At 40.3% G+C, this 13,847-nt stretch overlaps 1 protein-coding gene across 1 annotated transcript; it reads right to left on the bottom strand.

Annotated features, from left to right (window-relative positions):
• Positions 1 to 737: 737 nt before the first annotated feature.
• fut10 (fucosyltransferase 10) lies at positions 738 to 9,625 on the bottom strand. The gene is made up of 4 exons (XM_066651260.1): positions 9,399 to 9,625; positions 7,740 to 8,016; positions 3,629 to 4,464; positions 738 to 2,631 (listed from the first exon to the last, which is right to left on the bottom strand). The coding sequence occupies exons 1-4, from the start codon at positions 9,522 to 9,524 to the stop codon at positions 2,407 to 2,409; spliced, it is 1,464 nt and encodes a 487-aa protein (XP_066507357.1). The 5' UTR covers positions 9,525 to 9,625; the 3' UTR covers positions 738 to 2,406.
• Between the last annotated feature and the right edge of the window lie 4,222 nt (positions 9,626 to 13,847).

The raw sequence follows: 13,847 nt of genomic DNA, 5'->3' as shown, positions 1-13,847 counted from the left end.
CAAAATAGGCATATATTTTAAAAATGAATAAATAAATACATTTTCTCACGATCAACATTAGAAACATTGTCTTTGCCTAGGGTTTAGTTAAATTTAGTTTTTAATTAACTCACATATCATTTAATTCCTTTCTTAATTACATTTAGCACAGCATCCCAACATTTCTGGAAATGGGGGTTTTCACAGAACCAGTTTTATGACACCAATAAACCCTTGAAGAATCCTTATTATAACAGTGGATCTCATCTTTGTGGGGGAGGGGGGGGGTTATTTGTGTTTGCAACTTCAAAAATGCTTTTCCTAAATAGATTACGTAAACAACGAGAGAGTTCTGAGGATTTTAAGGGGGACAACAGCAATACAAACCTCATAAAACTGTGAAGATACACAAAAATAAATTAAAACTGTACCTGAACTGAGGTACTTTTGCCTCAGCAATTTTGCTTTATATAATAATATTATAACATTGACTTTACTTTTAGAGACTAAATGTGGTGTTTGGACATAGAAACTATTAGAGGATGAGCTTTACTCATTATTAAAAGATCAGAGTCTCCATCTAGTGGCGAAGAAGGTAACACACATGCGCGCGCACACACACACACACACACACTGTCTGAATGAGTACGGAAAACTGAAAAAAAAAATTGGGAAATAAAATTAAAGTAAATACACGTGCAGGTAAACAGACATTTTAATTTATGGTAAAGGTTTTATTTATTATTTTCTGTTTTTTTATGATCAGTATTATGGAGGAAATATTCATTATTAATTATTTATTAATTAATACATTTATTTTGGTTTGATCCTCCATACTAAACAGCACAGGACAGACCTGGCAAACAAAATTATGTACAATACAATGTAAAAATAAGTTTGACAAGGCACAGTGCAACACTCTGTGTGTTGTGTTGTGTTTCCACAAGTTAACATCGTTCTCTGGGGTCTTAATTAAATGTTTGTTACATGCTTTGGTCAACACAAATAACTGTAGTGAGTCTTGACAAAGGAAGGAAAGCCAAATCTTAAAGACGGGTTGACCCTGACCTTTCTGACCTACGCAGTCCACAAAAACTGACTAGGTTGTGTACTTCACAGATTCTGGATCAGTAGGAGCTGCAAATGTGTGTGCACATGCTCCAATGTAAACTTCATGTCCCTTTTAATGAAACATTGCTTATTTTTCCACTGATTTATCAGTTCACTCCTGCTTAATGTTTCTGCATTCCCCTTTAAGCGCTGATGTTGTTTAATATATTCCCTGCACTGATTACTAAATAGTTAAATACTGAGTGTTGCTCATTAAGACTGTCTGCTCTTATTTGTAATTTCTGTAAAGTACTTTTAAAAATGTAAATGGTTAACTTTATTCTCAAAACTACCCTTTAAAAGTGGAGCATGATCCAAATACAGATACTTAATTCTGAAATATCTTTTGTATATTTCTGCTTCATCCATTACATTCCTTGTGAAAGTTGTCAAACGTTAGTACCAGGTTTATCTTTAACACAAAGATATGGCACGACTCAAGCTGACTTTAAAGTTTCATTTTTAAATGTTGCTTAGCATCACATTCAGTACAATTAGTTATTAGATACATTCGAGGTGAATCTGTCAGAAATGATAATAAATATAATACTGAATTCTTGTATGTTATAAATTTTAAGTCAAATTCATATTTTAATCAAAAAACTAATTGTAATAACATTCTGAGGATATTTTACCCACCTGTGGAGCAGTAATAGAGCAATATCCTCATCGGAGTTCATGCTTTTTAACATTTGGAGTTCTCTCTGTTGTCTAAAAAACTCCAGATGCCTTTTCTTTGCTGTAAGCAGAAAGAGAGCGAGGCTTGCATACCGGACAGCAACCATTTTTATATTATTTACAGACACTGGGGCTTCTTAAACACATAAGTCCAGTTTCCAGCGCACAAACAAACTGGAGAACCATGGCAAATGGTGAGGAAACATCTTCTGAACCTTTTAAAAGCTGTTTTTTGATTACAATCGTGAATGTTGCCTTTAAGGCAGTTACTGTGTCTCAAAGGCACTACATTTTTGCGTAATTTCATTGAAACCTGAGCTAAACTTATTGTCACTGTCCAATTAATAACATATATCTCCATTTTTTAGTTTACTAAATCATTTGTACCACGTGGACCATTATAACTGAACGATGTCTTTAAATAATTTTAATGCATGATTTGCTTTTCCCATTTCTCTATAGGCACCATGTGCATGATGCGTTTCTCTAAACGCACATTCATTTAATACTTCTGCACTCACTCATCCACTGTTTTTAAAAAGTGATACACAAGGACACTGTCATGTTGAAAAAGACAAATCTACTTGCCACAGTTTTAGGCCTTTATCCCTTTTTCACACACCTCAGGCAGTCTATTTTTCAGTCACTAAAAACCTCCTTCCAGAACTGTGCTATAGTGAAGTTTTGGTTCCTCAGCGCTAGTCGTCTCAGAGCCCTGGCCTCTTTCACCGACTGATCGTAACTGGCTCTCCAGATGTGGCGCAGTGAGGAACTGCTGGGAGGATGAACAGTGAAGTCAAACAGCTTTGGAGGTGGGCATCTCAGATGATCTCTGTGAGCGTTCCAGAGCCGTGGAGGCAGCCCCTGACAAAGAGAGAGAGAGAGAGAGAGATTGAGAGAGAAAATGTTGACATGGTAACAGTAAAGATGCTGGCAGGTAAGCAATGCAATCAGTGTAAAGCCTTAATGTAGGAATTTTAGAGATGTTTAAAGCGTATATTTTTCAGGAACATTCACTTCACATGGTTTAAGTGCTCCAAGCAGCAGAAGTATTTGATGGCATTTTTTGATTATGTTATTTGTGTTTCACAACTCCATGTTATCATAGGGTTGCCATGACTACTGGATCGCATATTAATCTATTTAGATGAATGAAGCAGGATGGTATATACACATGCAGCTTTTTGCTTTATTTTCTAAGACAAATTAGTTATCTTCATGAACTGGGAAGTCTCTGATACTGAACTGTATCGTTCACACCCGGAGGAAACCCATGCGGACACGGAGAACACACCAACTCCTCACAGACAGTCACCCGGAGCGGGAATCGAACCCACAACCTCCAGGTCCCTGTGTGGCTGCACCACCGTGCCGCCCCCTTTCTGTGATTATTTAATTCAATTCCAATGTAGCTGACTCCTTATGTTCCATTCAAGTGTTAAACCACTGTCCTAACAACAAACTGCCCATCAGCCTCCCAAACTGGAAAATGGACAAGAGTACAGACAAAGTTCATGCTTCAAAATTGGCTGATACTGTTTTTTTGCTAGGAAATAAACCCGTTACATCCAGTCTAGTCTCCTCTCTTCATTCTGATGCCGGAAGAAAAATTTACAACAGTGGTCATAACCAACACAAACATGTCCATTTGAGGTTACTTTATCATTGAAGATTGAGGGAAGTGTGAGATCATTTAAATATGATGTTTGCATATTTAACATTATCCTTGTGGTAACAGAGTAGAACTAAAGCAGCTAATTTCAGAGGCTCTTTATCTTGACTGATGCATTGGGAACGCAAGACACAGCTAAAATATGATTTTCCTGCAGTATTCCTTAAACACTTCTGGACACCACGTTACCTCATTTTTCCTCTTAACATTCTCCCAGACTCTGTTACACACCATACACTCAAAGACATCAATGAAGTTATCCTGAGTGACATCCTGAACGCCCCACTGCCTGTCTTTTAGTTCTTTAACCAGTCTCTGGTTTGTGACTTCTTGTTTCAGCTTCCAGTCCAGGTATGTTAAATACTCCCAGTCATTCTTATCCAGCCTCTTTAAATACTGGGCCAGTTTTTCTGGTGGTTCATTTGGGTCGACCAATATGGCGCTCCTGTTGCTCGGGAGCCACATGTGAACATTGGGGGCTCCGTAGTACACAGGGACCACTCCTAGCTTGAGGGGCCTCCACAGTTTCTCAGTGATGTAGTCATCACACACTGCATTTTCAAATGCTAGGATGAACTTATACTGGGCTAGAATCTGGTAGAAGCTCTCTTCCTCCATAGCTGTAGAGTCCCTCAAGTGGGAGGGGAGGTCTTTGTTGCGTAGGCACTGGCCATAAGAGTCCACTGGGATGTGCTTCATCAACTCCTGCACGTAGACATCTCGGTCTGATGGCGGGTCGCAGTCCGATTGGACGTAGACCACCGGAGCCAGGGTGTGTCTCAGGTGGTTCTTATAAGCCAGGGGCAACAGGAAAGTCTGAGCAGTCAGCAATCTGAGGCTCTCCAGGTGCTGCGTGGTGAGTGGGAGGTGGGAGAGGCGGCTGAAGGTTGCAGTGTGGTTGAAGAGGCTGATGCTGGGCTCGTGGAAGAGCTTGTAGTTATTCTTGGGTGACTCCTCATGGAAGAGAGCCCACTGGTGGTGTTTTTTCCTGGGTAGTGGAAGACTCTCAATGTTGAAGTCTGTACCTAAAAAAAGAAGAAAGAAAATTAGAGTAGAGAATGAAAGTTATTTTGGCTGGTTTATTAGCAATAGAACACATGCTGCCGAATATTTTCTTTAAATTTAATGCTAAAAACAGATTAAGTGGAACGTAATGCTATTTTGAACAGAAGCAAAGAAGCTCACTGATGTTGTGTGGGTGTGTGTTGCACTGGTACGATTAAACCAGACACATCAGTGATGAAGAAGTTAGTAAACACTGTGTCCACTCACTGTCCAAACTATTAGAAACACCTGCCTTGTTGGTTCACTTTGTAGCTGTAAAGTGAAAGACAGTAGCTCATCTGTTGCTGCATAATTTGTGTTGGTCATCATCTGCTCCTTCATCTATGGTCATGGGACGCTGCCCATAGCACACTGTTGGCTGCATATGTTAGGATGGTGGACTATTCCCAGCACACTGCTGGCACTACTGTGTCTGATCCACCCGTACCGGCAAAACAGACACATTGCTCACACACACTTCATTCCAACCTCTATTTTCTCTGAAACTCTGAGGGCTGATATGAGACTGGACTGGCGTAGGGAAGAGGTTAGGGCCCCACAGCTTTAACATTAGCTTTCAATAACAATGACTCTTTGACACAGAGACCCAGGTACCAGATCTACCTTTGTTACTATTGCCAAGAAATTTATGGTTTCTATGGAAACAGGCAGAAATAAAGCTGTCTTCAATCATTTTAAAGTCTCCTGGTAAGTTTCTCTATGCGGGGTCTTATGCCGGCTGAAAGTCGTTTGTATTAGAGCTGCAACATTGTCACTTGTCTATTTTCGGACATGAACAAAGGACACAGATCTAGGTTCTTTGGCTTGCAGCAGTTATCCACAGTCGATTGACAAGTGCCTCTTATCTCTGTAATCTGCATAACACCCCCCCCCCCCCCCCTCCAGATATCATAATCACTTCAATGACGCAAAACACTACTCAATTTCTTAATCACTACTCTTTACTCAATCTGTTATTAGGAGAACGGACAACACTTGCTATAAACAAAAGGTGCTTGTTATAAAATATGTTTTTTACAAAAAAAGCTACTGAGATGACACATCTTTTAATGATAAATAGCACATGAACACTGGGTGGTGCTTTAATTAAATGCTTGGATGATGCTTTTCTAAAACCCACAAAAAACAAACTGAAGAAGAGAGCTGATGTTATTGGTGCAGGTGTAATTGGTCTCAATGTTTCTCCCCTGAATCCTTGCACACAAAATAATAATAATAATAATAATAATTATTAATTAACTAATTATATACTGTAGGTTCGTATTTCCTTTATGACACCGTTTCGGATTCCATGTCCGTATTCTTCATTCTGCTTCAAAGAAATGTAAATAACTCGTTCCGGACTAGGACAAGTTACTGGAAAAAAATGCAGTTAAAGATTTTGAAAACACTTCTTTTGCAAAAGTTTGGACACCTCTTTGGATAACTGTCACAACAAAGCTGGAGCACACAGGAATTCTCTGATTTAAAACTGGTGGCCAACGGTAGCAAAGCACCACAGACTTTGGTCAAAGACATTTGATGCATTTGTGACCATTTACAGTAGAGAATTTACAGTAAAGCTCTAGCAGTGTTAGTTATTGTTGTCAAAAATCTCCTTGAGACACAGCTTGGAATGATCCAACCAATGTCACCATTTCCTCACATTGTAGATTTATTCCAAACATGTCTATTGTAGAGACTGACATCAGCACACACGAAACTGTACTGTCAGCCATAGGATTTGTCAGAGATTTTAGCAGGTAAAGGTACGGTAGAGGTACGTTATTGGTCAAGTAAAGGTACTAACAGTATCTACAGAAGGAAAGGTGAATATTTGTAAGTTTTCATTCTAGAACTGTGTCAAATAAAATAACGTGAAACAAGTCCTGGAGATGAAACCAACACGACTTTAAAATCTACAATTATATTACAATAAGGTACAATTATGTTCCCTAATTAAAAGGTACTAATATGTACCCTTGAGAGTACCACCACAGAGACATATTTTTTGACAGTGTAGTGTGACATGTAGTTAATGATCATTCACACAGTGCATTGCAAACTTTAATTCTCAAATATCCATAACTAAAAAAACACGCAAGGGCCTTGCAACAAATATTCTGTTTTGTTTTTCTGAGCACAGGTGAAATTCAGTGTTATGTGATAAGCCTCAGTGCATTGCAGATGTAGCTGAGGTTAGCCTAAAAAATGCTGGAGATTTCCTCATTTAATGCAATGAGCATATGGCCACACATATTTTAGCCATTCGTATCCTGCTTAAAAAGGTAAAATAATCTGAATCACTGCAGTCCTGTAAATGGTTTAAACCCCCACCCACACACACACACTTCAGCTCCCTCTTCGGTCTGTGAGGGGAGATAATTAGTTGATTCAAGAGTTTCAGTGCTCAGTTCAAGGCAGAACTCGCAAAGGCTGCAGCCCTGAAAGCTGCAGGGTCAGCCAAAGCCAGGATTAACTTTCCTGCCGGACGCCAAAGACTTTCCACTAAAACCGCCACAGAGACACTGGGATGCAAATGAACAGCAGGACTGTGATGAATTTTGCAGAATAATAAAAGTCATTTAGCAGTCAAGCATGCTCAGGGGAGGATGTTCAAAGGCGTTTGTGAATGAACAGGAAATGGCAATGCTCAGATGAATTTGCATTTTTGTATTAGCGAACACGTCTGCAAAAGCATAATGTGGAAAGCTCTGTAAATATTCCACAGTCTAAAGTTTCTATTCAAAATATAAAACTAATGTTAGTGTACAACAACTAATGTTAGCTAAGGTTATACTCAGCACTCCTCAAGTCCTCAGTACAACAACACAGGCTGTTGTTTACAATCAGTCTAAAACATACCTTTGTGCTGTGTACCAATCATTGGTGATGCTTCCATGAAATCATGCATTTAAAGCTATTTCTGTAATACTCAGTATTTCTGTGTATATTTTGTCCAGGTTCATTGCTATTCTGTGGCTTCATCTGTGCACTGTGTGAATCTGTCAGTCACATCACTCTGCCAACAGCATCAGGTGGCAAAGCAGAGAAAAACAATGTGATCAGAAGCCCCTGTGGGCTAAATGTTTCTGAAACATGGGGATTAATTTTTTTCACACCTGATTGGTTGGTGTGTGTGTTTCTGAACCCCTGACTCTTGACTTGCACAGTCATGTGAATATGTTTACATACTTGGGATGAATGTTGAAAAATACTGCACATTGTCTTGAAGCGCAGGCCTCGAGACACTCACCATAAAACAGAAAGGCATGTGTAGAAGGGTGAAAATGGAAAGATTTGTTGATGGTGAAAAAGCATCTGTTGCTGCCACACTCCCCGAGCCGGCCCAGCTCTCCGGTCAGTGGTGACCACCACACTACAAAGGGGTACCAGTCTTCAGAAACAGCTGATTTCTTGTGATCAGTGAACACCCCGCTGTCCGGGAAGGGCTGGATCTGTTTTATCTCTTTTTTGTGCTTGAAGTGAAGTCTGTGTTCTGTGTGCTCAAACTGGCCCAGCTCTTCTAAGACCTAAACACAAACATTAAACCTGTCAGTATTTTCATTTTAACTACAGCACTGCTTGGTCAAAGAAAAAGCACATATATATAACGAGCAAAATCTTTTCAATTTACAGTTGGTGTGGAAGCATGCAATATGGGCTTGACATGCAAGTATCATTCATTCATTCATTCATTATCTGTAAGCGCTTATCCAGTTCAGGGTCGTGGGCACAAGGCGGGAATACACCCTGGAAGTGGCACCAGTCCACTTTTGAGTCACCAATCCACCTACTAACGTGTGTTTTTGGACTGTGGAAGGAAACCGGAGCACTCGGAGGAAACCCACGTGGATACAGGGAGAACACACCAACTCCTCACAGACAGTCACCCGGAGCGGGAATCGAACCCACAACCTCCAGGTCCCTGGAGCCGTGTGACTGCGACACCTACCTGCTGCACCACAAAATACTCTTCAAACATTCCAAGCCCATGAAAAGATGAATGACAAAAACACAGACATCTTCATGATGTTAAAGTGAGGGTTCTGTTCAAAATTAAATGTGGACAATATTGTCCTTTGTCAATGAGTCGGTGTGTTTCATCTCGGTTCCCTTAACTGCTTTGCATCTAAAATCTAGCTGTTTTGTATTATAGGAACGTATGTAATATCTGTCATTTTGTCATTACTTCCTTCAGTTATAGAAGGAACGTTAGAAAAATCACAATTTGCAATCTCTAAAACATGGAACGTTACAAGAGGAAGGGAAAGTGATGAAGCTTGTTAGAGGGAAATATACCAGTAGGAAAATGACAAGCTTTTATTCAGGACTTTTAACCCTGGAGGATTACTCCAAAAACCGATAAATGAGTCTGAAAACCAAAATATATACATATTACACACAAGGGTGGCAGCTGAGCTTTCCTTTTTGGACGAGGAAATCCTAAAACTAAAAAATCAAAAGCAAATGTACATATACATTTTAGTCTTTTTTCTGACACCATATAAAAATAAATAAATAAATAAACCTAAAATTTGCTGTTTTAAGATTTTGAAACCATGTATCAGTGGTATGAAACTGAAAGTGGTGAAATGATCAGTGTTTACATTTTTAGTCTAGCTCTTATTGACCTATTTTAATGCGCAAAAAGTTACTAAGTACTTTACTCTGCTCTGTACAAATAAAAGTAGTCATACTGTCCATCCCCAAGATATATATTATGTTAATTATACAGTGATCTGACCCTTAAAAACTAAAATAACTAAGGCATAAACCAGGAGTGTGTTGTTACATCACTCCCTTTTTGGGAAATAAAAGGCGCGGATAACGGGTCTTTCCTTACACTTTTAAATTCAACCAAAACTGTGAGAAACGTACCTAAGTGTAATGACATACACACATTAACATTTACCTGAAAAGCAATGATTAAAAAAACAAAGGCGGAGATGCAGAGACACAAAGCAAAGAGTTTTTTTAAATGAACGTCTCGACATGTCAACACCAGTCCGGCGGGTAGAGACACCACGACAAACACCATGATTCATTTCAGCTGCCGAAATATCACAGAAGACGGCTTTTTATCTTTGAAATGTTCTTTAAACCGTTCGGTTCGGACTGTTTAGATTTAGTCCGCTCATTTTCCGCCTTTTCCCCTATAAACTTCCTGCAAAGTCCAACCGGAGGGAGGAGCTCTCACTCTCCACTTCTCTCTGCCCTTATTGCCTACCCCCATACTCCCTGCTCCCTTACTTCCTACCCTGTTCCCTTATTGCCTACCCCCATACTCCCTGTTCCCTTACTTCCTACCCTGTTCCCTTATTGCCTACCCCCATACTCCCTGTTCCCTTACTGCCTACCCCCATACTCCCTGTTCCCTTACTTCCTACCCTGTTCCCTTATTGCCTACCCCCATACTCCCTGTTCCCTTACTGCCTACCCCCATACTCCCTATTCCCTTACTTCCTACCCCGTTCCCTTATTGCCTACCCCCATACTCCCTATTCCCTTACTTCCTACCCTGTTCCCTTATTGCCTACCCCCATACTCCCTGTTCCCTTACTTCCTACCCCCATACTCCCTGCTCCCTTACTTCCTACCCTGTTCCCTTATTGCCTACCCCCATACTCCCTATTCCCTTACTTCCTACCCCGTTCCCTTATTGCCTACCCCCATACTCCCTATTCCCTTACTTCCTACTCCCATACTCCCTATTCCCTTACTTCCTACCCTGTTCCCTTATTGCCTACCCCCATACTCCCTGTTCCCTTACTGCCTACCCCCATACTCCCTATTCCCTTACTTCCTACCCCCATACTCCCTATTCCCTTACTTCCTACCCTGTTCCCTTATTGCCTACCCCCATACTCCCTGTTCCCTTACTGCCTACCCCCATACTCCCTATTCCCTTACTTCCTACCCTGTTCCCTTATTGCCTACCCCCATACTCCCTATTCCCTTACTTCCTACCCTGTTCCCTTATTGCCTACCCCCATACTCCCTATTCCCTTACATCCTACCCTGTTCCCTTATTGCCTACTCTCATATTCCCTATTCCACTACTGCATACTCCCATATTCCCTATTCCCTTATCGCCTACTCCAACATTCCTTATTCCCTTACTTCCTACCCTGTTCCCTTATTGCCTACTCTCATATTCCCTATTCCACTACTGCATACTCCCATATTCCCTATTCCCTTATCGCCTACTCCAATATTCCCTATTCCCTTACTTCCTACCCTGTTCCCTTATTGCCTACTCTCATATTCCCTATTCCACTACTGCATACTCCCATATTCCCTAATCCCTTATCGCCTACTCCAACATTCCTTATTCCCTTATCGCCTACTCCAACATTCCTTATTCCCTTATCGCCTACTCCAACATTCCTTATTCCCTGATCGCCTACTCCAATATTCCCTATGCCCTTACTTCCTACCCTGTTCACTTATTACCTACTCCAGTATTCCCTATTCCACTACTGCACACTCCCATATTCCCTAATCCCTTATCGCCTACTCCAACATTCCTTATTCCCTTATCGCCTACTCCAATATTCCCTATGCCCTTACTTCCTACCCTGTTCACTTATTACCTACTCCCATATTCCCTTAATGCCTTTACACTTACTTGTTCCCTTACTTGTTCCCTTACTGCCTACTCCCACATTTCCTTAACGCCTATTCTTTTCTTCCCTATCCCCTTATTGCCTACTCCCACATTCCTTTAACGCCTACTCCTATTTTCCCTATTCCTGTTTACAAAGCAAAAGGTCTCAACACTTGAATTATTTCTACAACTTGAGAAACCTACCCAGGCGTCCCATCTAGTACGTTAAATTAATGAGAAGGTTCCTTACATGTATGACTGTGTTATAATAATAAAAATATTAGACACTTGTCCTTAAAGATGATACTTTTCAAAATAATTAGCCATATTTATGCCTCCCAATGTGGACAAATATTAGCTAAATATTAACAGTGCAGGTCAAACCCCTCCAAATGCGTTGAGCTCTCAAGTGTAGTTCATAGTTCATATCTCTGAGGATGTAGGGATTGTGTGGATTTGGGATTATAGCCTATGTCTAGTTGAAAAAGGTTGTGAAAGGATATTCTCACCAGCATGGAAATTGCGCCTCTGAACTACTATTTAAACTGAAATTGATCTGATATTTACTGAATTTGCCTCTAAAATATAAAAAGAAAAATGGCTGAGATTCTGAATCACTGCCAGATAAGACGGTGTCCATCCTGCGAACAGCTAAACAGGATGTGGCCATAAGAATGAAGTTCATTTTAGTGCATTTTTAAGATGTTATAAAAGCTGTGGCTCTGATCTCCTAAATGACTACAACAGGGAGTGATCAAAGCAGCATATTTAACCATTCGTCCTTCAGATCCATGCACATTATACAGAAAAGTAAATGTATACACAAAATATTTCTGGTGCAAATGGAATCGTGACAATATTTCAGAATCAAAAAGCTTTAGTGTGTGTGTCTACATCAATGAGCACTTCACCAGGGAACACACTGAGTCATATCTGCTCACCTCCATGGCCACGACAAAAACCTAGATTGGCCTCTGTTTCTTTTCATGTTTTCAAGGAGAAATTTTTAAATTCCGAAAAGTGACCACAGCACAACAGTGGACAAGACGTCTCAATGCTGTAAGCATTTAGATTCCTACAATTATAAATAATTACTTGGCCTATTTCCTCTCAATCATGTTCAGTTTGACCTGTTTATACTCCATGCACTAATACATTTCTGTATCAGCCTTCTGAATTATGCCTTATTTTACACTGACCTGGAGAAACTGAATTCAGCTCTTAGTCCTCAGTTGTTGGTACTGTTTTTAGATTTACGTGTATAAAATCTTATGGTATGCAATGCAGTAAAACCTGCTGTGAGAACAGTGAGGTGAAGAACTATTAGCTCTTATATTAAGCTGTAAAATGTGTCATACATGTGTGCATTGCCTGTGAACATTCCTACGTAAACCTCAAGTAAAGCAGCTCAGTGTGACTATATCTGAGTCTGACACAGTACTGAATGTCCTGAGATCACAAAATATTCCCCTCAGGGCCTTGCATTAAGCCTGAACAGAAGTATATGTTTGTACAATAAATGGCATTCCGACATATAAATGTCAGAGTGCTTGGAGAAGGAAACCCACGCAGACACACTTTCTGACATTACACTCCTGTCCTTTAGCTCCTTGTTCCCTCCTTAGCTCCATCTCCATCATCTGAAGTGCAGCAGCCATTGGTTTCCAAGCAACTGTTTCTAATTACTGAAGTCCACACTTATATTTATGCACCTTTTATGATAACTACAGTACAGACTACAGTAAGTTATTCATTCGTATCAGGAAAAGAATACATATCTGATTATTTCCCTTTGACAAAAAGGTGGGGACTAATACACACACACACATACACACACACACACACACACCTTATAGGGATTGTGATAGTTTACACTGATCAGCAACAATATTAAAACAAATGACTGGATCTGAGCAATGCACACTGTGTAACTAGGTCTACTGGGGTGTTCTCAATATGCAGTGGAAATGCAAATGTGATCCAAGGAAGGATAACTGTTGAACCAGTAATGGGCACATACACAGTGAAGGCTAGCTCATTTTGGGCTGATTCATCAGAAGAGCGTCTGTAGTATACATTATTGAAAATGTTAATGCGGACTCTGCTACTAAGTTGTCAGAATAATGAAGTGTACCTACATTGGCCACACAAGCTACAGAACTGGATCAAGGAACATGAACATGGAGCAATAAAAGGAGGTGATCTGATTTGATTAACTTTCTTTCACATCATATAGACTGTGTGTGTGTGTTTGTGTCACTTACCAGGGGAAGAGATGGCACCAGGATACATTATTGACAGAAGGCAAGTTAGCTGACGCAGTGTGATGCTTTGGGCAATGGTCTGCTGGGAATTCTTGGGGCCGTTCATTTATGTGGATTTTACTTTGGCACAAACCACCTAACTACACCTTGTTGCAGGCCAAGTAACCCTTCCATGGCCAATGCAATTCCCTAATGGCAGTTCCCTTTTTTCAGGAGAATAATTCACCCTGACACACTGCAGAAGTTTTCTGGAGTAGTTTGAGGAACATGATTAAAAGGTTTAGCCCGCCTTCACCAGGCTTTTTAACTAGGCACATGTAGCATTCATTCTGCTGAAGAGGCAGTGCACATTGTTTTTGTGCTATGGAGCTATGGAAGATGATGCCCAAGAAAGCTAAATCCGGTTTTCAGACAAGAAGAAACTGAAGAGGCATGAGAAAAAAATAAATAAAAAAATGAGGGAAAGCAACTGTTAACATACTTCCTTCCC

Source organism: Hoplias malabaricus, chromosome 18, assembly GCF_029633855.1.
Source record: "Hoplias malabaricus isolate fHopMal1 chromosome 18, fHopMal1.hap1, whole genome shotgun sequence".
NCBI lineage: Eukaryota > Metazoa > Chordata > Actinopteri > Characiformes > Erythrinidae > Hoplias > Hoplias malabaricus.
Note: the sequence above shows the minus strand (reverse complement) of the source record. Positions and strands in the feature narration are given on the sequence as shown.